This window comes from Lipophrys pholis (genome assembly GCF_963383615.2).
Source record: "Lipophrys pholis genome assembly, chromosome: 11".
In the NCBI taxonomy this organism is placed as follows: domain Eukaryota; kingdom Metazoa; phylum Chordata; class Actinopteri; order Blenniiformes; family Blenniidae; genus Lipophrys; species Lipophrys pholis.
In genome coordinates, this window is record NC_137631.1 from 11,238,234 (window position 1) to 11,265,509 (window position 27,276).

The window sequence follows — 27,276 nt, forward strand, 5'->3', positions numbered from 1 at the left end:
AATAGTTTCAATGCAAAAGTTGTCGGTTTCATTCCATGGCAAAGGAGAACCATAGAAGACATTTAAGAGAATGCTTTTTTTTTTAAAGGTAAGATTTTAGGTTTCTTTTAGTCGCTGATGTCTGTATGAACTGGTGTGATGAATGTACAGAACCACCTGAGATAAAGTCACTGAGCATCCTGGAACTGAGACCACCTGGTCTGGCCCTGTTTCCTCCCTCCCTGACCTCTAGTTTCAGTTGAGCCAGAGAAAATGATTCACTCATATTCTCATAAGATAACCTGCTCAGTCAATTTATTATGAATGTTGAGGCTTGTTATAAATGTTGAGGTGGTGAGAGCATGTTTTGGGAGGGGTGGGGGTTCGAACCAGTACACACACACACACACACACACACACACACACACACACACACACACACACACACACACACACACACACACACACACACACACACACACACACACACACACACACACACACACACACGTTCCCACGTGATTTTCGCTCACGTTGATGATGCGAACATTGAGGTAAAAAAAAAAAAAGCGCACCTCGACGCAGAGCCACGCTGTTTGCACGCCGCTCCTATTTCTAACGACAGAGGGAGCGCATGTCATCCAGAGGCAAAGTGGTTACTGTTACTGCCAGCTAGAGAGAGAGAGGGAGAGAGAGAGAGAGAGAGAGAGTGAGAGAGAGAGAGAGAGAGAGAGAGGAGAGAGATGAGAAGAGAGAGAGAGAGAGAGAGAGAGAGAGAGAGAGAGAGAGAGTGAGGAGATGAGAGAGAGAGAGAGAGAGAGGATCCGGCTGTCGCTGCTGTCCGCTTCTGCGGAGCAAGAGTAGGAACCATGAGCTCCAGGAAAGGTGCGTATCTGTCAGCCTCTCACCCGGCTGTGCCAGCCGACTCCCGACTGTGCTTCATGTTAATAAAGTCTTGTGCATGGACTGTGTGTGTGCAACGCTAAAACGACGCTGCATGTCTCGCAACAGCCACGCGTTTAGATCTCCGTGATGATGATGTGTTTGTTGTTTCTGTATCTCTCTCCCCGACACTCCTACACCCTTTCCCCCGACTCGGACGTCGCTTGCGCCCCGCGTACGAACGCGCGCTCGGACCGGCAGTGATGGCCATCCAGGCCAGAAGAGGAGGCCGAAAGGGAAGAAAGATAAAGCGGGTCACCATAAGCGGTAAGCTGGGCGGCGGCGATGGAGGTTGTCCGGCTTAGTGAGTGGAGTGTTTGTTTGCCGGGGTTTGGTTTGTTGACAGCCGGTCTTGTCTCTGTGTGACACCGGCGCGGCTGCCGGTGCGTCGGCGGGGAAGCCTGTGAACGCATATGGTATAAGATGGGTATTTTTGGCGTGATCCTGCAGGGTGTGGGAAGTTATCGTTTACATTAGAGGGCTGTGTATGTGGACACACCTGACTGTACGACCCTCGCTCCTCCAGGCTGCGCACCGCACCCCCCCTCCCCCCGGATTTCCAGCACCGATGGCACACAGATTGATAATCAGACTGGGGGGGGGGGGGGGGGGGGGGGGGGGGGGGGTGACAAAGGGAAGGTTTGGGAGACGTGACGGCTCATTTCCGTGATCCTCTTGCAGTGATGGCAGCAGCAGCAGACGGCCCAGGAGTAAAACGCCTCCTTGCCTGTTTGGGGAATCTCTCTCTCTTGGTGTTATGTAACTTTTCCTCGGATCTGCTGCTGGTTTGAGTCAGGCTTTCAATGAGAAGTATTATTATTATTATTATTATTATTATTATTATTATTATTATTATTATTATTTTTTTTTTTTTTTTTTCTAGCCGACTGCCTTAGCGTGTGAGAGGTGCAGTGGCTGCGTAAAATGCATGCGAATGTTCGTGGGGAGAGTGGGGGCTTCCTTCATGGCACGATGCTATTGGAGCGACGTCACCGGCTGCCGGTGAAGGCATCACTTAGGTGAAACCAACGGTGCGACCACCCCGGGGGGGCTGCAGGAAGGTGCAGAAACGCCCCCAAACGGCTGCACACTCAAGACATGCACATGACTCAGACACAGCAATCAGATGTGTCCTGCTGCACGTTCATCATAACTGTCATGAAAGATTTCTACAAAAAACCAGGACTACTGTGGATGGACTGTTTAATTCTCATCAATATGAAAACAAGCAGTATGTTACATGAGTCTGATTGCTCCATTTTTCTGTATTTCTTTGCATTTTTGGCCAACAATGAATATTCGAGGTTAAAAAAAAAACCCCACCCACAAGCATAACCAATGTACGTTAGGAAACTAATGCTCACATCTTCAACTTTAAATAACGCTCGCGTATTGCATGTTATGTAAATAAATTGTCATTTGATTGGTATGTTCTCATTTCCCTGTGGGATGTGGTTGGACAGTCAAACAGCTACATATGGTCAAAGGAACTTCCAATGGCCAGACTTGTAGAAGTAGCTGTTAGTACAAAAAAATACCATCTCACGGTTGGAATGTTATGGGTTCGAGCCCAGGCTTGAAGCTTTTTCTGTATCGGGCCCGTGCATGGCGTTTCTCTGGGTACTCTCTTTTTCCCCCTCCCACATACAAAGCACATGCATTTGAGTCTTGAGTGTAGTCAGGTGGGATTGGCTCCAGTGTCTGCAACTTTTAAGTTGGATAAAGCGATATAGAAGATGGCTGGACCCAGACGGTAGCTCTCTAGTCTCTTCTTCAAGGTTTGAGGGTATAAGCACCTTCTGCTTATGGAAATTGTTTTCAGGGTTTTATTTCTTTTGCTTTTTTGTATTTCCTCTCATAGATACAAAGTTTACATATATATTTGGGGGATAAAGGTTCAGACTGCTGTTTGCCTCCATCAAGGGTTTTCCCAAAGAAACACTTTTATGTAGGCATTTTATTAACATTGGTGCTACAGATGAAAGCGCTTGCTGACCAACTGTTCTTTCCCTTGACAGAATCAGTCATATCTTGGCAATGTTTCTATTGGGCAATTGTTTTCAATGTTGAGTTGTAACTTTTACTTGTTATTTTCCAGGCTATAGGAATTTTGCCTCTTTTGCTTTTCTGTATCTCCTCTGAAGCAGTATGTCTGATATTACAATGTTAAATGTTGCCATAGTGTTAAATGATATTAACTACAAGTTTATGTTACTCCTTTTGGAAGAAGAAGAAACATCAGGCTTCAGGTGGTTTGAACCAGGTGTGTATGAGCTCACCTCCATTTCGTTTTATGGTTATCAAAACACAGCAGAAGAAAGTGAGACAACAGGGCTGGTGTGAAACTACAAATGCTTGGTGCCTCATGATCCTGTCCCAACATATGGCATATTGTATCAGTCGTTCAGAAAGAACTGAATCCAATTTGCAATGAAGAAAATGCCCGAAAAATGTGTATTGCATTTCAAGTATCCATTTACAAGGAAATTAAAATTGTGGTACCTATATTTCAGTTTATAGTGTGACCCAATCTAGACAGCTTTATCAAATGTATAGTTTGAGATGATGCCAGGAGAGATTATAGTTATAGCTTGTGTGGCCTGACTTAAGTATTAGGCTATCAACATCATTTCAGTTTTTTAATTACATTTTTACAGTTTACAAGTGATTTTCCTGATCTTTTGTTGCCAGGTGGTGCAAAGCTTGTTTCCTACTCAATTCAAGTTTGGGATGTATAGTGCTACTGTATATAAATCATCAACATATTAGAAAACATTGAATGCTTTTTGCTGCCTATCAGCCCACCTAAAATATATGGAATAGACTTTTGCATATAAAATGCACTTGAATGTGTCCTGTAGCAACTTTGTCATTTTCTCATCATCCCTGTCCACTGGTTTTGTGCTGTTTCTTTCACACCATGAAAAATAAACGGGTCAGACATTCATCCATCTAAACATATATCTCACCCTGCTTGAGAAACCTATCCAGGTCAGGTTCAAAATCACATTGGGGAAAAGTGGACATCATTTATATTTTATACTTGAACCTTAAAGCAAAGTTTCTGTCTCTCTCTTTTTTGACATTTGGCTTCTTACTCACCTTTCAGTAGTGAGTTTATTCTTCAGCAGTAATAATAACGTTAATCCAGAAACATGCAGTTTAGACGGGCCATTGTTAATGTAAACCATAACAAACCCTCTTACTCCCACACTTTCACCCACAAACAGACGTTCATATCTCTTCTGTTATGTACCCAGGTGACTGATACTTTGTAGACGGTGCTCGGTTTCAGTTCAGTTCATTGTCCCTTGACTTTGATGTCTCCTGACTTGAGCGGATAGTGCTTTGAGAGCTGATTCATTCAGAAATGCACACAAAGACAGGAAGGTTGCATGCACATTGAAAGCCTTCGGCTGTGAGAGTGTCTGTCTTCACCTTTTAGATTCTTTAACCTCTGACATGACCTCAGTCTGCACAGCATACTCACGCTAACAGAGAGGAGGAGATACTAGAAGAACCCATTTGTGGCGACTTGTGTTAGCACACAGTATAACAGTATAACCTTCTATTATAGTTAAAAACTAAAACAGAATCCGTGCACATGCACATAGATGTTTCACATCAATATTTATCTGTGTTACACAGAGTAAACCTTGCCTGAGTCATGACAGTTATGTAATCACCTTTAATTATCTAATGATACAATATGTATTTGTGTAGATTAGAATTGTCCTCCTTGCTTCCCCAGTGGCAATAGTTGCACCTAACAGGACTCACTATACTTTTAGATGAATACCGTACTTGCTTTCACAGAAGAATTGTCCTGTAGTTCATGCAGGTTTATACCTGGCCCTTTCACTGTTTATACATTCATAGCTACTTATGAACTAAACCTCGTTACTGTCTTTTAACACCTTTTCATACAATCTTGATGTGAAACGTACTGTAGAAATGTCACATTTCAGCTGTGTTTCATGATTGTAACTTTCCCATTTATTCAGAAATAGAAATATACCATATTTGTTCCACCCAGAGGCATCATCCGCGAGGAACTGCATGCTCACTGTTGTTTTCTGATCATCCGCACAGGAGGTGGACCAGTCACATGTTTGAGTGCAACTACATGAATTGCTGAGGAGAGCACGTTCACGGTGCAAAGAAACTGATGTATCGGCCTTTCAGCTACAAGTACGGTCTTCAAAGGCTTTTTCCAGCTTTTATTACTTCTCTTCAATGTGCTGACCACACATCACATATGGGGCCGGGCCGGGCCGGTGTGTGTACACAGTTGCGCTGTGGTGCTATTTATTGGATTTATTCACTCACATAACACAGTGTTGACTGTATTATGTGAGTGTGTGTGTGCACGCGCGCGTGCATGCATGCCAACATAAAGATGTGCAATGCCTGTAGGTGGAGTAGTAGGAGATGTTTTGTTGCCCGAAAGTTTTGCTTGGGTTGCCCTTTGAAGTTCAGTTTGTTGTCTGCATTGAGTAATGTGATCTCTCTTTTAGTTTGTCCTGCTGATCTGGCCTTTGGTTTTCAGTGTGGAAATGAGTCAGGCTGTGTTTGTGTGTGTGTGTGTGTGTGTGTGTGTGTGTGTGTGTGTTTGTGCGTGCGTGTGTGTTCCAAAGAGACGTACTGGAGTTGATGTGAGAACTTGCTGGTATCGACTTTTGACTAAAGTCATTCTTATGCAGTCAAAGCCAAAAGAAGAGAAGAAAACTATGGGTTTAACCATCTGAAGTTCAAAAGGTGCATCCATCCATCCATCCATCCATCATTATCACATTGTTTGCTGTAGTTTTATTCATACTTTCCTAACATGAGCTTTAAAAAACGGACAATACATTTTTAATTGAACTATGCACTTCAATGGGGGCAAATTCAGTTTCAAATTGAAACAGTTTGGATTTTAAACTGAGAATTCATGCGAGTTATTTAGGAATAAAACAATTTTTATTTATTTGTACCGCAGACCTTCTGATATATCTGGGAAAGCCCAGTGTTTAATGTGTAATTAGTTTTCTCCTTATTAGGCTTTGTTTAAAGGGTGGCAGTGAAAACATCAGTGCCTTGAAGTTTGCTGAAGAAACAGCCCTTTTTCTCTCTGATGTGTCCCACGCAGTGATGGGTCATAGTTTACACCTTCCCATTTAGTTTCTTCACTTTCTCATCTCTCCCTTTATTGAATTTAGACTGTCACTTCAAATAACCGGACCATCGTGCCCTTTGTTGTGCACGTTGCCATAGAAACCCGGACAGTGTGACTCCAGTGAAGCCAGTGGCAACAATACCAGAGTCAGTCCGAGTTGCCATGATTAAGGGAACAACAGATGCTGCAGGAGTTGGGTGGAAAAGCTGGGTGGCCGCTCTGTAGCACCTACAAAATGTTTAAGTTTTCTGTACTGTGGTTTTTATTACCTCAGTGCTGGCTGCCCATTAGTGCCAGTGCACTGTTCTTCTCTTCAGCTCTTTGTAAAGTCCAGAATAAAGATCAGACCCTGCAAATGTTCCAGCTTTTCATATTAAGAGGTGACGGCTCCTTGCAAGTTTCAGTGGCAGAGATTCAATCTGATTTTCCTCCTTTTAATAAAACAGATCGCCATTAGCATACCAAGATGGGATAGTGAGTGTGAAAAAGGCGCATAAAAATGACACCAGTATAATAGCTTTCATTATTCATAACTTTTCCTTCCAGCCAGAGCACTTGTGAGTCTAAATGCTAATACTCTTCTTGAGATATATATCGGGCAGTTTGCATTGCCCTTCTGAGCACAACAGGCCCCCTCAGCATGAAATGAACTGACTCCAGCCTGACTTATGACTTCACACGTCGCACTGTAAACTGCATTGATTGAACCGCAGCCGGTCAGAACTTTGTCCAAGATGAGACAGGGCTTATTCACTGCCATCAGAGACTTTGATGAAGTCAATGTCAAGCTATAGCTCGTTTTCACTTACTGTATATAGATCACTGAAGCGAATACATGATAAATTCTGCAGAGCGGTTTACATTGGCAAATGGATCTGACTTAAACAGCACTTTTCTATTAGATGAACAGTACTCAATGTTAGTTACAGTCACCCATGCAAAGATGACGTGCTTTGCCGAAAACAGGTAGTCTATATAACAATGTACACATATTACGCTTGTACCGATTGGTGATTGAAGGGATTATTGTTTTTTTTTTTTCCCCTTGGGGATGCTACCAGACGTGTCAAATAAATGTTTATTCTGGATTGTATTTCACTTCATCGCTCAACATTACATCACAGCTGGTGGCAACAACCCAGAAGTTGGAAGCTTCTGAAATCCACTTGGCAAAACTGTAGTTTTGTGTGTGATGGAAACCAAAACTGCCACACTGCTGCCAAGCTGCAAAGTTTACCTGAATTACCACCAGCACATCATTATTGGTGATTCTACAGGATTAGAATCAGAGGATTTGATTAAGGACAAGCGTGCTTGGAGGCAGATGTCCGATACGCCCCGGTATGTTTGGACCCCACGTCTGCAGAGGTCAGAGAAGGGCCCTACTATTTATAGAATTAGTCAACACACTTGTGCTGGACAGTGCTTATTAGGCTTTTATATATTCTACCAACAATAGTCATAGTTGTTAGTGCTTTGAGTCATTGATGTGCAAAACATTAAATGACAGTGAAATGTCATCTTGCTTGAGTACCTGGTTTATTGTCATGACCACAGTCAACCTTCAGCAATGCAAATTTAAACACAAAGAGACGCTGTCATAAAGAAATAATTTTCTAATGCATTCTGGGTAAAAATATATGTCCATAATCAGTTTTTGTGGGAGGTGTGTTTTGGCCAGTGGTGGTTTTAGACTGGTTTTGGTTGGCATAGTGGCCAAGACACTGAGCACATACGCAAGACTATCTTGTTTAATATTCTGTGAAAAATGTTCCAGTAACTCTGAATCCTTTGACAAAGAATACTGAGGCTTATTTTTATCTTATGGTATTCAGCACAGTTGGATTAAAATCAGGTGATTGGCTCAGCTCATGGTGAATTTTCCAGCGCTTCCTTATAAAAAGCCCTTGGGTTGTTTTGGTTATATTCTCAGGAAAAACAACACTGAAATATGCTTTGAAGCATTCAGCTTAATCTGAACTCACAGAGTGCTCTTGTGTACCTCTTCTCACAGCAGTGAAATGATCAATAAATGCCAGCATGGCTTTTTTATTGGCACAGACCAAAGCAGAACAGATGAAATGGAGTGAATTGGGACACAGATTGGATCCCCGTCTCTCCACGTTGTCTTTTTTTATGGTTTCATCATTTAGATTGGCAATTGATCTACGGCACAGATATCAAAGAGGTCTTGATCGGTTCATCGCACTCCCGGCTCGAAAACTATTTAAAGCTCTAGAATGTTGTAACTTTTCTTTTAGGTTGTCACTAGCATTTAAATACTTGTTTGTGTTTGGTTATTTGTCACGTCAGCTCATTTCCGTATCGAATGATCTTTATTGATTCTGGACCTGCTGGGCTGGTAATGAATTGAATCGATTCTCAGTCTAAGGCTTGGAGTGACGAAGAGTGTACCAGATGTCCGATCTGAAGAGGGCTTGGTGGTTTGATGACCGCTATGTGATGTGTGTGAGGAATAGCTCAGCGATTGGATCTTTGGCCAGCAGACTTGTGTGGCTCAGCCTATAACACCTCCTTCATCAATACTGCGGCCCGCCTGGATGGAGCTGATGGCAGACTCGAGAGCCGAGCGTGTGAGCTGCATGTAGAAAGAAGGAGCTAAAGGAAGGAGAGAGGCAGTATGAGTATGAGATTGTGCGTAATGTAAAGAGGGAGAATAGGCAACGGCGATATAGACCGTGCGAGAAGGAGCAGAGTTTTCTCTGTATGGGCATGTTTTTGTGGTCAACCAATTGCAGCAAGGAAGCTCAGATTGGAGAGAGTGAGTAAGGAAAGTGGAGAGAGAAGAAGAAGAAAAAAAGAAAAGGAGGTTCTATAAGGCAGCTGCAAGCAAGAAAAGAGGCACAGCAAAAAGAAAAACCGCTGTGCTGATTGGAAAGCTCATAGGTGGCTGAATGTGGAGGCTGATTGAAAGCCTATAACGACCACTTCTACACAACTATGATCCACGAGGACTGGTAATTGGTAAAAGAACATGCCTGGTTCATTAGTTGGTCTACAAAATTATCAGAGCTTTTGAAACACGCGAGTACAAGTTAGACTTGCAGGACAACAGTTCACACAGTCGGCTGGCAGATGACAAGGACCGAACGCAAGAGTCACATTTGGGTTTTTGTTTATTCACTGTGGTGAGCCACACCCACTATGTCTTGTGACCTGTTTCATCACGTCAGCCTGCGGTGCTGAATTTTACCTCTATACAGCTGATCAGGATGATCCCGACTGTCCATCAAAGCCTAAATAGACGTTAACTTATTTCACCTGCCACTTCGGAACAGCACAATAAGCTGTTACCACAACCACATGACCAACACCTAATGCAGTGATGCTGCAAAAATGTTAGTTTGTGGAACAAGAAATAGAAAAAGATTACATTTTACATGAGGCCTTCTCAGCCACCAACACCGACTTTATTTTCTTGTGGATACTGAAAACGTTTCTGTTTTCACAATTGGCATTAATAATTCATAGAGAAATTCATAAGCGCTCTGTAAAAAAAAACAACCAAAAAGTTGGAATAAAATACCAAATTGTAACAATGAATAGATGACAAATGGTGCATTTGAATTGCTGTATTATAAGGAAAGAGTGTGGGTAGAGGTCCACAGTCAATCCAACTTGTTTCTTAAAAACATTTAAGCCACTTTGGAGCTGAAAAATTGAATCAATATTGGATGGAAACCCTTTGGATGAATGAAGTATGCATGCAAAATATTGAAGAGGAAAACGTCCCAAGATTATCTCATTCCAGTTTGGAGGTAGATGTCTCATATATCAGTAATACAAAAACATTGTTCTTTCTAGCAGGATACGCAAAGACAGTATACAACCTCTGAGATCGAGTACCAGCAAATACATAAAACTGGGTTTTTGTACACATACACACACCAAATATTTTTCCACATGTCTTGTATAAAATCCATCTAAAATACTTGAATTCTGGGAGAGGAACACACTAAATGACTGTCGGTCCGCACAGAGGTTTTACAGTTTATGGTAAAGATAAAGTCCTGGGCTTGTAGTACCGTCACAAAGATAAGCTTTGTGTCTATGAGATCATTCATTGTTGCATATTCAATTGTAATATGATATTGGCAGTTTCCTCTGTGGTGTCTGAGTGGGAATGAGTATCTCCCTGATGGCCACAGTGCACACTATTACACTATTATTGCTGGCTGACTGATTGAATTTAGAAATAGGGCACTCCAGTTGGTGTGAGTGGGAGAACCTGAACAGAAGCTCCCTCTTCAAAGGCTGTGAATTAGTGAGGTTGTGCTGGATCATTATAGGACACGTCGGAACTTTCTTTTGCGGCAGTTCAAACTGCTTCACATATTGTCAATTTCTTGAGAGGCACATTGGTTTGGCTTTGCTTTCTTCTGCAAACCAGACATTTGTCTGACCAGGGGTGGTTGTTTTCTTTTTAAGAACTAAAGGAAAATCCTTAACGAGCTTTGTGCTGGCCGGCGAAGCACAAGATCCGAGCAAATCTACAGAGTCGATCATACTGAATGAGGAGATAAGACCAGTGTGACCCAGAGGGAGGGATTCCCATGTTTTGTGTGTGTGTGGTCCAAATAGGATTTGTTCAGCAAAGATGAATTTCAAGGATTTGCCTCCTTTTCATGTAATGCTCGTGAAGTGCTGTCCAGTTCTGCAGTTGGGGGGCCAGTGGGTCATCGCGGGAAGAGGAAGGGAAGACATTACTAGAGCATGTAATTCTTTGAGGACAGGAGCTTATAGCAGCTGGGGAGGTTGGAGACCTTATCGAGGCACTCGTCACTGCCCCCTTCAGACTTAATGGGGGATAGCGCAGCTTCTGATGCATGTGTCTCTTCTACCTTTTTCTTTTTTTTTTCCCTAATCCATCTCTTTGTTTAACTTAGTGAGTCCTTCTCTATAAACCTTCTTTATACCTGTAATCAGACTTATTTTGAACAAAGGCCTATAAAACGTCACGCTTCCTCCTTCGGTGTTTTGTCTGCCTTAAACTGTTCGGCCGCTTCTTTAAAATGCAGACTGCATAGTTGCCATTGCAGTCTGAAGGTCCTCAAACCACAGCTCTATATTCTGCCTTGACCCTTGAGTTATGTAGCATTTGGGAGACGTTGTTGATAATATAACGCATGTTGGCCTTACAGCTCACTCTGTGGTCTTCAAAGTTAAAGCTTTTTCTGATGTGACTGTGTAGAATTTGCAAATGAAACCCATTTTTAACCTTTTTTTTTTTTTTTTAACCCCTCAAAAAAACACACAGAGATTAAAGTAGAGTAGTGTTGACAGATCTCCTTCGAGGTTTATATATAGCCCCAGCAAATTAGACAGGGGAGCTGAAAATCTAAACCCAAGACTAAACAGGCCAGAAAATCAGTACTGGCTGATTATAGCAGAAGGCTCAAATGAGAGAATAAATATTTTTCATATCTTTTCTCTCCTCTGGTCTCGATCTGGTAAAGGAACACCGTGTAAACACATTCACAGACACGTACTCTTCAAACGGAAAGATTATACATGCAATTTTTGGCAAGCGAGTCAGAAATATTGAGTGGAAGATTTACCCTGAAACATCACTGCCTTTCATCATTTTTATACATTCTTGGTTGTGTTGTCGGTGTCTGGTTACACCCTGTGCAGGATACGCGATGTCAACTCTTTGAAAATAATCCGTCTCCTCCTGTGTCATTTCAGCATTTGTCTAATAGCTTTTGCACACCGTGAACCGGCACCATTGATTTGAAGTAATGACCCCCTTCTTAAAATAAGTATCGTTGAGCACAAGCCCCAAAATGTCATGGAAAACAAGGACGCTTGCTGATGACTTACCAAGATGCTGCTCATGTTCACAGTGCTGTTCAACACATTTAAACATTTTCCCCATTTGCTAACCAGTAATTATTGCTAATATGATGAATGCAGACTCAGGCACAACTCGGCAGAATCAATACTCATTCCTGCTACATTGAATTACTGGTGTTGGCTCCTATCGCTGCTCATGTTTGCAGTCCAGCCACAAGGTATTTGTCTCAGCACCGCTTCGGCACACTAACCCATATCTCCTGAGAGAATGTGTGTGTTTGTTTGTTTGTGTGTGTGTTTCCGACACAGTTTGTGCATCAGCCTCTTTCTGTCAAGGCTGCTGCTGCTCCTGTAAACATTGAGTAATTGGCTCCACTAAGCAGTCTGGTGGCCTCATTGAGCGGGTCTCCAAAATCATCAAATCTGGACGCATCTTTGTTTTATTGATGTGCGATAATGCCGTTGAGTATTGCAATCGAGATATGGCTTGCAATAAATAAACACAGTGACGTTGATGTCTGTGGGATTTGTGCTTAATAAATAAGCATTAATGAAATAACAGTGCAGTTTCTCTTCAACGCTATTTTGTTTCTGCCTTATTTCAACTTTCAATTCAATTCAACTTTATTTGTATAGCAACAAATACACAGCAACACAGTCAGACAGTTATTTCATCGCATGTGCGCCTGCAGTTCCCACCAAAGGTGTTTTGAAAGTTTGTTTTTAATATTTTTCCATTCATTTTTGTGTCTCTGACGTCTGGCTTTATGACACCAGGTATGAAGTCGTAATATATGATATGTTGTTAATTACAAGAAATATGATCTATTGTCTACACAGCCTACGCTTAAGTGATTGGCCAGATGTATTGGCATACAGAGTAGGAATCCATAAAAATATCATTTACTGAAACTCAATCTTAAATGTGTATTGTAAATGTTGATATGATAACCATACATTTGTGATATACCATGCAGCCCTACTTTATCTGCAACTTGTGTTAAACTGTCATCAGCAATAAAGCAAGTAGAGTGTGTTCCAAAAACTTCTGTGTTTGTTGTTGTTGTTGCACAGCTGCTGTAGACTTTCTATTGGTGATTTGCTTCTTTTAAAAATTGCACATGTAACCCAGTAACTAGGGCCATATGTACATAAGTCCTAGTTGCTTGGTCTTGTACCAATTTGTGTTTTCCTGTCTTGCCAGTGAATCGAGGCTGATGACAGGAAGCCCCATGGATCTTTTCCACATATCAAACTTTCAACTTTTTAGGTTATGAATGTTTAATTCTTAACTGGAATTCAGAAACAAGTTGGTTTTTTTTGAGGCACATATTTCCAGCTCTGGCTTGTCCTTTGGTGGCCTGTTGGATGTGGCTGCTGCTTGACCCCAGAACTTGAAGGCTTGGATCTCACTGAGAGACAATAAACTTCCATTCTGCAGCTATTTCAGTGACATTACAGCAGTGTTTCTGCGAGCTGAAGTATCACATTCATTGTGTTGACATAATGTTCGCTGGTGACCACAGGCCTGCTTTTTTTCTCTGCTGCAGATTTGTTATCACAACGCTGTGACGTCGGAAACACACAGGGCTGTCATTGTTGTGCACTCCTCTGCTTTTGCCAATTCTTTTAATTTATTTTGCTCTGCACACTTTAAAGCCACACAAAGAGGAGAAATATCTTCCGTTTATCCTTGTCTGGTCTCCCAAAGTGATTCTTTTTATTACCTGGTGTGCCCTGTGTACCATTATAGATGCCTTCTTGTATAAAGCAGAAAGAGCATCACGTGCAGGTTGAAATTTCATTCATGCACTTCTTATTTTAACCAATAGAGGGCAGTCACGTCCCAGAATTTGTGGTGAAGTGATTCTTTGTTGGTATTGCTTATCTTGACTTGTATGTGCCATGTTGGAAATGATGGAATACTTTATTCTATTAAGTGAACAGGGGACGAAAGCTTAATATTTGTCATGTATTGTGTGATATCTATCTATCTATCTATCTATCTATCTATCTATCTATCTATCTATCTATCTATCTATCTATCTATCTATCGTGTGTGTCAATGTGTACTCACACTCACACACACACACACAATTTAATAAAATCATACTTCAGGATTGTAGCTGCTGTATTTGAAATACGGCCCCAACTGATTACACATTTAGAAAAATATGGAATATTTTGTAATACTATATAATATTTTCAGTTTCATAAGAATGTATTTAAGCGCCATTGTTTTGCAAAATGTAGTGTAAAAGCATATCCAAATTCAATTAAAGGTAGTGTCATTAAAGTTTTGTTGGAGAAATTGCTCTGGAATTTAAAATAAACTAAAAGTGCTTCAAACACAGTCAACTGGTCAGAAGGGACTGTCAAGTCTACAAATATAGGACGCTTTATGAGACCGTTTATTTATTTATTTATTTTTGATCAAACACAGGTGTTGCCACCTCTCTTGAGCTTGGTGTGAAATGTTTCCTGACCCTCCTGTGATAAAACCTTCTGAAAGCTGTTAGCTGTGGTGAAACGGCTGAGGTCAGAGTGCAGGACGAGAGGGCGCGGGTCACTCATTCATCAATTAAACATACACCACTTAGTTAATGAGCTCACACACACACACACACACACACACACACACACACACACACACACACACACACACACACACACACACACACACACACACACACACACACACAGTTCTATCCTTGTACCGGCTTCTCTAATGTATACACATATACCATGACGACACATCACCCAATCCTTAACTGACAATCAACTAAATCCTTCTACCAAATTATAACCTCAGCCGTCACTATTTTAGCATCCATTTCCCCATCATAACAGCAGACACTAGTAATCTTTATCTTATTCTGACCTCAAACTAAATCCATCCCTCCATACGTACATCATCTCCTCCACTTTATCCAATGCAGCACTACTGAATCCAATTGCTGCTGATTATGGATGAAGGCAGGTTAGACAATCACACTCACACTCACATCCACAGCGACCAGCAAATTAGAGACACCAATGAATCTCAAATGCCTGTATTTTAGATTGTGGGAGGAAACCTAGAGGACCCGTAGAAAACCCCAGCACGCACAGAGAAAACATGCAATCACCAAGCAGAAAGGCTCTGAAGACCAACCGGGACTCCAACTGGAGACAGTGTGGCTATCAGGCAAACGTGCAAACCAGAACACTCCTGAGTGGCCCGTCAAACCCAGTGTTCATTCAAAATACAGGTATTTATGTCATGGGAACATTGTTGATTCTAACTGATAAGACAAGTCTCCACAATGTGACTGCTCACAAGCCTGAGTACCAAAATACATACGTATACTCAGACGATCGGTTTACCTTCAACCTTGATCTTTCGCTAAATTATATACACCCTTTTGCCTCTCGCATCACTTCCTACACACACGAGCGGCACACACCTGGGCTGTCTTGCAAGGTGCACACATTCCAACATATTGCTTGAGAGTGCGTTCCCGGGGGTAATGAGGCACAGAAAGTGCAAGATGCTTCCCTGTGTATGTCTGGATGAATTACGAGCACTCAGCTCTGACCCGTCACTGGTGCTGGTCGCTGGGCTCTTTGTGTTATTGTGTGTGTTTGTGTTGCGGGAGAAGTTGGGCACTTTTCTGCTGAGCTGGAAGAAAGTAGAGTGACGGGATATAAACAGGAGGAAGAGAGTGGAACGTTTCAAGGCTCCGATTCAATGTCACAAATCAAATATGTGATGGATATTTGTATGAGCAAGGCAATCCTGGTGTTGTATTTTGCATGCTCAGTCATTCACGTGACCGATTACAACACTTGAATAAAACAGGCCTATTGGTAGACGTGAGCGTTATGAAAAATTAAACAACACATCACGCAGCTTGATTATATGATATCCTCTTAATCTTGTGATTATTCCCACAAGTTTCATCTTCATTGTATCTTGTGTTGTTCTGGTTAACTGTCTGGACATTTGGCGAGCAATTGAGAGGGAAATAGCATTTATTGATTCAGAAATCTGTTCAGATCATTGAGTTGTACGTCTCCATCAGCTTTAGTGCTTCCACGCTTAATCTGACAATCTAAATTTCCTTTTACTGTGTGCATTTTGACAGCGGGAAATGTGCCACTGCAACACAAAGAGCATGGATTTATTCTCGCCTCCTGCGCACATGCAGATTTACAGCTCGTCTCCACGTGATGCAGTCTGAATTATAGAGTCCCTGCAGACGAGCGGGGTCCATATGGAAGTCTGTAGTAGAGGAAATGAAGTGCTGTAAGGCAGACCAGAGGCTATCAGTATGTCAATCAATCTGTGTGTCGAGAGCAGTTTGGGTGTAAACTATCACACACACACACACACAACTGAGTATGGGCAGGCCAGTTTCTGTGCGTTTTACCACTTGGGGGCAGTGTTGTCTCTGCGGACAGAGACAATGAGGCTACTGACGCAAAGAGCACAGTCACTGTGAAGAAGAAGCATCTTACTTGAATATGTTCAAGCAACACACACACACACACACACACACACACACACACACACACACACACACACACACACACACACACACACACACACACACACACACACACACACACACACACACACACACACACACACACACACACACACACACACACACACACTGTGCATTTACTTGTGCTCATGATTATGCTTTGCACTGACTTCTGGCTGCATTTTTGTATGTACTGTATGTCCAGTACCAGCTTGCATCAGGACCTTTTTGTGTGTGTGTGTGTGTGTGTGTGTGTGTGTGTGTGTGTGTGTGTGTGTGTGTGTGTGTGTGTGTGCGCGCGTGTGCGTAAACCCCTTCTCGCTCCTGCGCATCCACCAGGCAGTGAGGAGAAGTAGGCCGTTTAAAGATAGCTCCCGGCAGCCTCAATACCAGATCCTAAAATATATCTGCTCATGAGAGTCATCATCTCCCTCCTTCCCCCCCTCTTTCTTATTCTTCTTTTGCTCCTTCTTTTGAAAACAGAGTGAGAATCAGCCTTTGAAATTGCAAATTGATGCCCAGGAGAATTATCCTGAGGTGTGCGCGCACATGTTTATTTTACATGAATGAGCTATTAAACTTTTGGCACTCTGAAGTCTTCCCTTACAAGTTATCCTCACAAAAAGGTGACAGTGTGACATCAGGATGGTACCACTGTTCTCACTGAAACGAGGGGAGTGGATTGAGGATTTCCCCATATGGTCGGATGCACAAGGGAAACTTGTAGAAAGACATACAAGCAAAATTATGACATGATGCTGAACAAATTATACAGAATTTTATAGAAACATTGACAAAGAATCCTCGAATAAATCGGAGTGTAACCAACACAATTTAGAATATGCTTGCAAGAATTCAAATATGAACTGAATATCATTTTCTTAAATATTTGATTCAGTCGTTGATTTTTCAGACGTATCGATTAACTCGATCAAAAGACTCGACCAGGCCTGTGAAGACAAATCCTTTTTTTTTTTTTTTTTTCTGTTCCTGTTATGAAACTGTTTCTTGTTTTGTCTAGTGTTTACATGTCTGAAATAAGCAGCCGCACACTGGTGTGATGTATGTCACACTCCTCACTCTGTGTGGCTTTGGGTAAGCTTACTCCCATTTTCTCCCACAGTCCAAATAGTCAGTGGTAGGTAACACCATCTGTCCAGTTTGTGTCCTGTATTTGCACATAGTCTGCTTCAGGGCCCCGCCACAAAGTTGAATGAAGTGCAGAAAAGTAACAGATGATTTTGTATTTGTATAAGTTTCAACGCTTGAATAGTTTATGGTCAGAAATCGCAGGTGCCTCTCGCAAATTTGAATATTATTGAAAAGTTTATTGCCTTCAGCTTGAAGTATTACTTTTAATTATAATTATGGTCTCTGTTTAAATAATGATAAAAATTTAAATTATATACAAAAAACCCTTTAAAATATTGTTGTATTTTAAGATTTAAGTGAAAAATAAAAAAAGGTCTGAAATATTTTAATGTAGGTAACGTAAAATATATGCAGCTTAAATGTAAAATATTTTTTCTATTAATATTTTCAAGACGCAATTGTATTTTTCACATAAATTTATAAATTATTGGTTGGTTAAATTAACATTGTTAAATCCTGACAGTGCTTGAAAGAGTGTTTGTCACAGTGGTAATTTGTCCTTTTTCTAAAATCTTAGGTTCTATCAATGATTCTGCAACTGACTCCAACCCCCGAGACCCACGAACAAAACAAAAAAAAAAAAGAAAGAAAAAGAGAAAATCAACCAGGCACCCCAAAATGAATGGATAAATGTTAAGTGCACCTCCTCATATCAGCTCGATGTTCTTCCTGCTGTTTGGAGGCACCAAGAGTGAGAGTGTACTTTACCCCCCACTGGCCCACATCCACAGAGAATGAGGACAATAGTTTGGCTCAGAGACATGTGTGCCTAATGTAGTCCTTTTATGTGGGAAAGTGGAGTGTATGGAGATGGGAGAGAAAGAGGATCATCGTGTTCCTGTTTTATTTCTGTTTCTTTTTCTCATGCATGTGGCTGCTGCGATTGGGCTTTACCATGAAAAAGCAGCTGTGAGACATACTGTGTTAACCCCAGGACTGACAGACAGTGAGGGGTCTAAGGTCGGTTGGTAGTGAGACGTAATTGTGACGAGATTACAGCTAATGGTAGATCTATGGATATTCAAAAGGCACTTGTGTTGTAATATACTTGGTCAGTGGTGGCCGAGAAGTAAATGGAAGGTTGTCAATCGCCTTCTGTTGATGCTGCATCAGGGTCCGGTCCAGTATCTCCAGACATTCCCCAAGACTAATTTCTCTCTCGACAAAACTAATATTTTGAATAAGGCTCAATGACTAGTCTAGAAAAGGAAGGAAAATGCTCTAAACAAGGCTGGAATTTTTTGATGAATAATTGTAATCTTAACCTCATGTCCTCATGTACAATGTACTGCATTTCCCAATAGGAATATGTGCACTATTAGAATAGAAGCAAGGGCACACACAACTTTAGCATCCATTTCATAATCAAAACATCAAACTTGCCTAATCTCAACCTTATTCTGACCTCAAACATCCATCCATCCATCCATCCATACGTCATCTATAGCACTTTATACAATTTAGGGCTGCGGAATCCAATCCCAGCTGATTATGGATGAAGTTCAGGTTAGTTGATCACAGGACAAACAAAAGTAAATCACATATTTTAAACAGAACTACTTTTGGATATTAAGAGCCCTTTAAAGCCTTTAATCACAAAATTCAACACCTATATCACATTCCAAATATTGCTGAGGTATGAGGCACTTTGAGTCCCCCAGTACTCAGGAGGGTATTATTTTGCATCTCATGTATTAAGGCTCAATATCTTCCATTAAATTCATTAAATCTTTAGTCCACGGGAGCAACAACAGGTCACATTACTCCTGACTTCTGGCGGGCGGCCGCATGAGAGTTGAGTAGCTTTGTACACGAAATGAAAAACAACCAACCAATATTTCTGCTACTGACCAGCAAGGGGACGGACTCTTCATCATTAAGCCGACAAGATGTAGGCATCCCTAGTGGCGGCTCTTTCTAATGTTCACGGCGAGACTTCGCAGTGTACAAAATATCTCACTAAAAATGAAAGATGCCTTCTTCTTAGTGATACTAACTCACCCTCAAATCGCTGCAATCGTATTTTCACTAATTTGACTGGCCAACAGCCATTTATAAGCCGTGCGTGTCTAATAAGTAGAAAGAAATGTCTGCCTTTGGTTTTTACACACAATAAAAAAAGTGTGTCGCCACACTGATGCAGAATCTATTCAATCCAATAACATCAAAAAGCAGCCATGCTTATTAATTTGCATCGTTGCCTGCAATGACCTAAAAAGCGCAGAGATTTTAAAGGGCTAGCTGCCTTTAAAAAAAAAAAAACATACAGCACAATATCTGGTGGCAAATCTTCTCATGGCTGATATTGCCCGACCCTACCGCCTATCTTCTTTTAATCCACATATCTTTTACTCTTATAAGCTTTTGTTGGCAACAATCCTGTCCGTGTCCTTTCAGCTCCCTTACAGAAAGCCGAACCTTACACATTTTCTTCCTGTGTTTAACTGTAATTTTCCTGGAGGCGTAGTCAGACGCATTAACCTCCGGTTGCCCCTCGAACCTCCCCGCCGTGCATTTCTCACACAAATCTGCATGTACAGTACACGCATACCTCCGCAAACCCACACAGCAATATTGAGGTCAGATTTGAGAGACAGACACAGACCCCCCATCGTGGCACACCCTCTGGCTACCTCTCAGTGAGCTGTTCACTCATGTAGAAGCAGACCCATCTGCCCCGAGAGATTGCGAGAAAATAAGAGGCAGACAGGGATGCAGACAAGGAGAGGCACGAGACACACATGTGTGCACGTATATAGAAGCGGTGGTATGCATTTAAAAAAAAAAAAAAAAAAAGCAGAGGTGGAAATTAGGTTCAGAGAAAATGAGGATGCCAGAGAGAGAGAGAGAGAAGAGAAGAGGGGAGGAGAGCAAGGCAGCTCTGTGCAGCGTTGCCCTGAGATACAGGATGTCGTAATAAGGCAATTGGGAGAGAGAGAGCGAGAGAGAGAGAGAGAGAGAGAGAGAGGCAGAGAGAGAGAGAGGCAGAGAGAGAGAGAGGCAGAGAGAGTCAGAGGGAGGGACTATTTATGAGGTGAAAACAGGGGGAGAGGAGTGTGCCTCAAGGAAAAATGCATCAAATTCTCCGTCGGCGTGACAAGCCGACACCCCTCTGCCTGGGCAGGAAGTGGAATACTCCAGCTCACTCTGGGCTCTGTTGTTGTGCAGAGCTGCAGAAGGCCTGACAGAGCCAGCTAGACAGGGAGAGAACGAAGGTTGAGCGAGACTGACAGGGGCACACACAGTGTGGATCGGGATCTTTTTCATCACCCAGTCCAACCAGCAATACCAGAGTGGACCGGGACAAAAAGAAGAAGGGGACTTAAAGCAGCTTCAGTGACTACAGGGAGAGTGTGTGTGTGTGTGTGTGTGTGTGTCAGAGAGAGAGCGAAAGAGAGTGAGAGAGAGAGAGAGAGAGAAGGAGAAAGAGAGGGAGAGAGCAAGGTGAAGGAGGAGAAGGAAGGAAGGAAAGGGAGGGAGGAAGGAAAGAGACGCATGCATGAGGAGGGGCGCTTGACTGACATTACTGCTTTTGCTATCAGCTCACACACACACATACATACATATACCAACACGGGCAGACCCACACCCAGACAGCTGCACAGTAGCTTGCTCCTTCATCATCCTTTGTGGAAGCCTTGTCCTCCATCCTTTCTTCTCCTCCGAGCAAGAGGACAAGGGAGACACAGAGAGAGGAGGAAGAGGAGGAGGGAAGAGGACAAGGAGGAGGAGGAGAAGGAGGGGAGGCAGTAACCCTCTCCTCTCCTTTGCTCAGCTGGGAGAGATAGGAAGAGAAGAGTAAAAAAACGAGAGAGAAAGCAGCTTTCTGTTCTATTTCGCCGTCTCCTGTGGTCCCTCGGCCAGAGAGCGGCTAACAGGCACCGCTCATGTCCGTGAACTCGGAGAAATCCTCGTCCCCCGAAAGGTAACACTTCATCCTCTTCCTTCCCCCGTTCCTTGTCCTTATCATTTTGTCCCCAAACGTCTACGTGCATGTCCTTCTTTTGCATCTGCTACTTTGTGTTTTCCCACCACACCGTTACCAAGCACCACCATCCCCCTCTGCACCTCCATGTTTTGTCTCTACTCTTTCAGTTTCTTGTCTGTGTACCCTAAGCTGGGTTTGTCTATTGTCTGGGTCACAGCAGTGAGGAAAAATGCAGTGTTTCATGGTTTTTTGGTGCTGTAGAAATAGAAATATCTGCCTAAAGAGAGCATCCTTGCCTAAATACACATTGCAGCATGTACAGTACACACACATCGACTTAAAACCTCATCCTGTTCACACCACTTCGCATGAATTCTGGCTCAAGCCGACGCTGCCTTTTGAAGCTGCATCGTCTTCAAAGACAACAATAACAACAAGAATGCATTCATATGCACACAGCAGCATATACACATGCTGCACAGAGCTTACACAGCAAGTGTCAACACACGTCAACATGAACAGCAGCAGCAGCAGCAGCAGCAGCAGCAGCAGCAATGCATCTCAGCAGCAGTGGAAGACAACAGCTCAGCACATGACGCACCTAAGTGCATAACATCACTGAACAATGGCACCTCTTAACAAAACACAACATATGCAGGTTTATCAAATTGTTGGCCAACTGAGAGTGTTTCATATTGCGAAACAGCCAATAATGATGCATAGCATGACGAGCAAGGTCATAAGGCATTATCAGTGACATGGCATACTGTGTCTAATGAAACACACACACACACACACACACACACACACACACACACACACACACACACACACACACACACACACACACACACACACACACACACACACACACACACACACACACACACACACACACACACACACACACACACACACACACACACACACACACACACGATTGTTATGGCTGCATATATCACAACAAAGGATGACGCTCAAGCCTAGCTATGATTCAGAAGCTATTCCTCCTCTTATGTCGTATATTTTTTAAATTTGTACTTATTTATGCCTAATTGGATGTTCCAACATGAATGTCAACAATGCATTTGAACTTATGCTGGCCACTGAGACGATCCTGATTAAGAAGGTTTGCGTCCCCTTAGTGTTTGATAGTTTGTGCTTATTTAAAAAATGGGAGAACACAAACAAGAGATGTTTAGGAGCAAAATATTTCTTGTTGGTCATTGCTATATCTCTTTGAAAGCAGGGACTCTTAAAAAGGAATCTAAGAAAGTCATGTGTGCGCAGCCTCTTTCTCCTGAATGCACAGCCTATATCCATTGAGATTTAATTGGAAGAATCCCACATTCCTATTTCAGTTTGGTGAAAGGAGTGGAAAGAGCTCAATTTGACGGGTGCTGGAGGGTGAGGAGCAGGCAGACTGGATGACTCAGGTAGCCACTGATGCTGTGCCAAGTACGATCAGGCAGAGCTGCCATCCACACAACCTAGTGCCAGGCCCCAGACTGGCACATGTAAACGCACAGTGCACTGGGCACACTGAAAGCAAAAATGAATGGGCACTAACAGTATTAAGCATTAATACATGGACAGTTGGGCACAGAGGAGAGTGTTGTTATGCTGGACCCATGAAGTGAAGTTTAATTTGGAGCAAATGGAAGTGGCTTTAGATACACACAAACAGCCAATAAGAATGCATGAATGAAAACTACTTTTAGCAACTACACAAATAAAAAAAAAAACAGAATTGTGTCACCCTCATAACATTGTATCATCTGGCAGCTCTGGTGTGGTTAGGTCTGTGGATTTCACCATGCAGCTTGTCCTCTGTTGTTGGGGCCAAAGCAGCCTGCCTGTAATTAAGAATAATACAGCAGCCCCCTGATGCATGACAGGTCACAACAAAGAGTCACACTTGCATACATGGGTAACCTTTTTAACTCTTGCAACTACTCAGATGACTGCTATGCAAGAGCTAACTGGTTGTTTTGTGCAGATGATTGGTCACTCAGGAACTGGCCAAAGGTTTATTTGTATAAGTAGGGATAATGCTTCATTTCATTGTCAAGCATAGTCAACCTTTCAGTTAGTGCCACAACCTGAACTGTGCAGTAGGAGTCAGGGGGAATCTATAACTTCCGTGATCTGGACATGTTTTATTTATTTTACACATAGTAATGTAATTATAGCAGTCATCTTACGTTGGCCACAGAACAGAAAGTAATTTGGCAAATGATGTGAGAATGATGGAATTTGTGCAGATGCAAGTTATGTATGTGATCACCCACAAAGACATACAGTACATTACATTTTTTGAGTACTTTCTTAATGATACTTAAGGGCATTTTATATGCATGTGAACTGAATTGTTTTTGATAGTCGACTTCTTGATCCAGGTTTGAAGCTCACATAATGATTCTTTTTTACGGTTATATTTACTGACAATAAAGACTAATTAACTGAATCTAAAGTGGAATTACACACAATGCGACAAGAGTTGGGGCACATGGTGTAGTGGTTTGTACTTGCATCTCACAGCAAACATACCCTCCATACGTCTGTTTGGAGTTTTCGTTTTGTTATGGTACATGAATAGGTTTTTACCCACATTCCAAAAACATTCATTTGGGGTTTAAGAGCAGTTTGATCTACTTCTCAGTTTGCTGAGTGGTTTTTGTTTGAGTATGAAACATCAGTATCGATATTGGCTTTGTGTCTTGAGACCAGTTAACACAGCTTCTCTGTCTACAACACCATCTGGGCCCCAGACAACATACAGACACACACACACACACACACAGTTCGAGAGTACTTCATTTGGTATGTGCCTTGGCATGTTTGTCAACAATAAGGCAAAGTGGACTTGATGTGTGTTGAAGTAAATGGATGGACGTGTCGTGGGCTGAAAAGAGCAAGAAGTGGCACAGTGACAGGTTTCTTGTGGAGCACTCGCATTAGGAAGACGATCCCTGTTGTGTAACCTGGCACTTGAGGCATGTTGAAGATGGATGGACGACAACGACTTTGTGTGTGTGTGTTTGTATGTGTTTGTGTGTGCGTGTGCGCATGTGCACGAGTATATTTAATTGTTGTGACATCCTCATTGCGTATGAACAGCTTAAAGCCTTTTTTTGAGGGGTGACAGGCAGCACATCATTTTAGGCCATCAACATTGCTGTTGGGTAGAGAGGCTTATGTACTTTTCAGACTTTCTTTGAGGATTAAACAAAACTTCAATGAAGAATCCCCCCCCCCCCCCCCCCCCCCCTCAAAAAGGTTAGGAGGTCCCAGGTCTACATTTGTCTCGATTTGGAGCCTTGAGTACTAAAACAAGATAAACAGATGCCTTCTTCAATTTCAGCCTCTGCAACAGTACTCTGATTGATAGTATTCACAATATTGCCTCTTCCAAATTTCTGCTCTGGAAAACTCACTGTACCACATTAACCATGAAAAGAGTAACATCCCCAACCATGTTACAGAGGGGGAAGATTTCTATTTTAAGAACAAGTCTGATGCAAGTTTATTTATATTTTTCCCGGATTGACGGTAAATAGGTCAGTCAAACCATCCATCCATCCAGCAACGCCCCCCAATTATATTCCTCCCGAACAGAGTGAACTAAATTACACACATATTACAGGGTATTAGTTATCAATAAAAGAGAACTGAGGATTAGATGATACCTACTTGTAAAAGATGGATACTTGGGCAAGTTGCTTTTGTTACCCTATTTACAACACAATGTTCAGAGACACCTGTCATGATTTGCAGTATTTTTGTCTGTAAACCCCTACTGTGTCTTTAAAAAAAAACTGCTAAGTTGGTGGAGATGTAACTTCAGAAAAAGGGGGAGAGAAAGGAAAATAAATGGGCATATAGATGAGCAGGGGAGGCCGTCTGGAGTGTTGAAATGCCTCCAATTGGTCGGTACGCCCGGTCCACACAGCAGACAGCATTGCACCCAGCAGCTATCACATTCTCTGTATGTGGCTTCGACTGGCCTACATGGCCTCCACCATCTTCTCTGGTCTGACCCACATCACTGCAGACACACACAGTGTGCAAAAACACTCACAAGCATGAGCAGCCCCAGCTATTCCGCGACATGACAATAGCTAATGAAGCGTGGCAGCGAGCTAGCTAGCAAACTAGCAGGCCTGCCCTGCCTGTCTGGCTTTCTGGCCTCCATTATCCCGCCATGCCAACAGCCCCTTTGCATGTCTGTAGGGGAAACGGAGGATAATACCGTTACATTCTCTCTTGCCACCTCATTTTCTTGTTTGATTTGGGACGGATGAAGCAGATAACGCATGCAGGCCATTTCCCCTATCCCTGCGAGGGCTTTCGGTGATGTCGATATGGTAAATAAAACAGTCTGTGGGACTGTGTTGTCGAAACTGCCCTGAAATTTTCAGCCACCACGAACTAACCTAACCGGCCTGCATGGCCGTGTCGCCACAGAACAGCACTGGGAATTTCCAGTGAAATCCTATGTGGTTAATCAGTAATAACAATCACTGAGTCAAACATCCAGCACCCAGGAACAAGACACCTCACGAGTAGTGTGTCAATCGCCATGGCAACGTCCCCACGGATGGGTCATGTGATCCGAACCCGGGCACTTGATCTGCCAAGACCGTCTCAGTGGGACTGTGGTGTCAGCATGTGTAATCTGTGGTCAAAGGTCATGTGAGGTATCAGCAGATGTGTGAGAATTGATGAAAACACCATGTGTTTCTTAACGTGGTGCAATAAAACTCAAATATTATTAGTAGATAACACATATACTAATAACAGTGCTTTGTCAGTGTTTATAATGGCAACATACAGCTACAACGTTACTTTGATTCAAGGACACACACACCCACCCTTTTATACAAATAAAGATACCAAGTAACTCAGTATTAGATTTTCCAAATATGTAATTCTTTACGTCAGTTTTGACTTTTGTAATGACTTTTTTATTTCCCTGCTTATGTTGGAATGCAAACGTCTGTACTTTGTGCTGACATTCTAGAAACTGTCCTGTATATATTTGTTTAAACTCCTACGAGGACTGTTGAGAGTGAAAGTGAAGGATCAAAGCCTCTGACGTTAATAAATAGTGAAGTTGCAGAAGTTGACAAAGAGTGACAAAAGTCCTGGAATGTCAAAACTTTCTGTTTGACATTCCAGAATTCTCCCCAAAAAGGTTGAGGATACCTTAAAATAAGTAATTTTGTATCATTAAGCTAACAATTCATATTTCTTTTGCAACAGAGTACATTTCAGAACCTTCAATTTGTTCACTTAACCTCACTAAAGAAATTTAATTTGTATGATTACCAAAGATTTAAGTATTGACACTTCTGATTGAGTAGAGAATGTAAATACTTGTACATTCTGGTTATATATAAGACCGTTTTCTGTTATGATAATCACTTGATTGTGGTGAAAGATTTGAGCAAAGTATTACTCAAATTCTATTGTGTTGAATGGAAAAGTAGGTGTTTTGCAATAAGATCCAGGCGATGAGCAGCAAGATTTCTTTTCACTTTGACTGCTTTGGGTTGCTGTAGCTCCTGCGTCCAGTTCCTGCTGACTTGGGTGTGTTTACATATACAACATTCCAGCCTTTCCTGCATGGCACTTTAATTGGTCATTTTCATATCACTCACTCTCTCCCTGTTCCTGTCCTCCAAACCCTTAACCATTTATTTTTCTTTTTAAATTCTTTCATGTTCTTCTTCTTACCTGTCCGTTTGGCACGGTCTCACGCAAAACTT

General features: G+C 42.2%; 1 protein-coding gene across 1 annotated transcript in view; it reads left to right on the forward strand.

Moving 5' to 3' along the window:
• Window positions 1–848: 848 nt before the first annotated feature.
• The window catches only part of srpk2 (SRSF protein kinase 2), a gene marked incomplete at its 5' end in the record, with an annotated part of 69,274 nt that continues 42,846 nt past the window's right edge, over window positions 849–27,276 (forward strand). Inside the window, 3 exon segments of the mRNA XM_080475041.1 lie at window positions 849–864; window positions 1,123–1,137; window positions 1,140–1,188. Coding sequence (XP_080331167.1) covers window positions 849–864; window positions 1,123–1,137; window positions 1,140–1,188 — 80 coding nt within the window.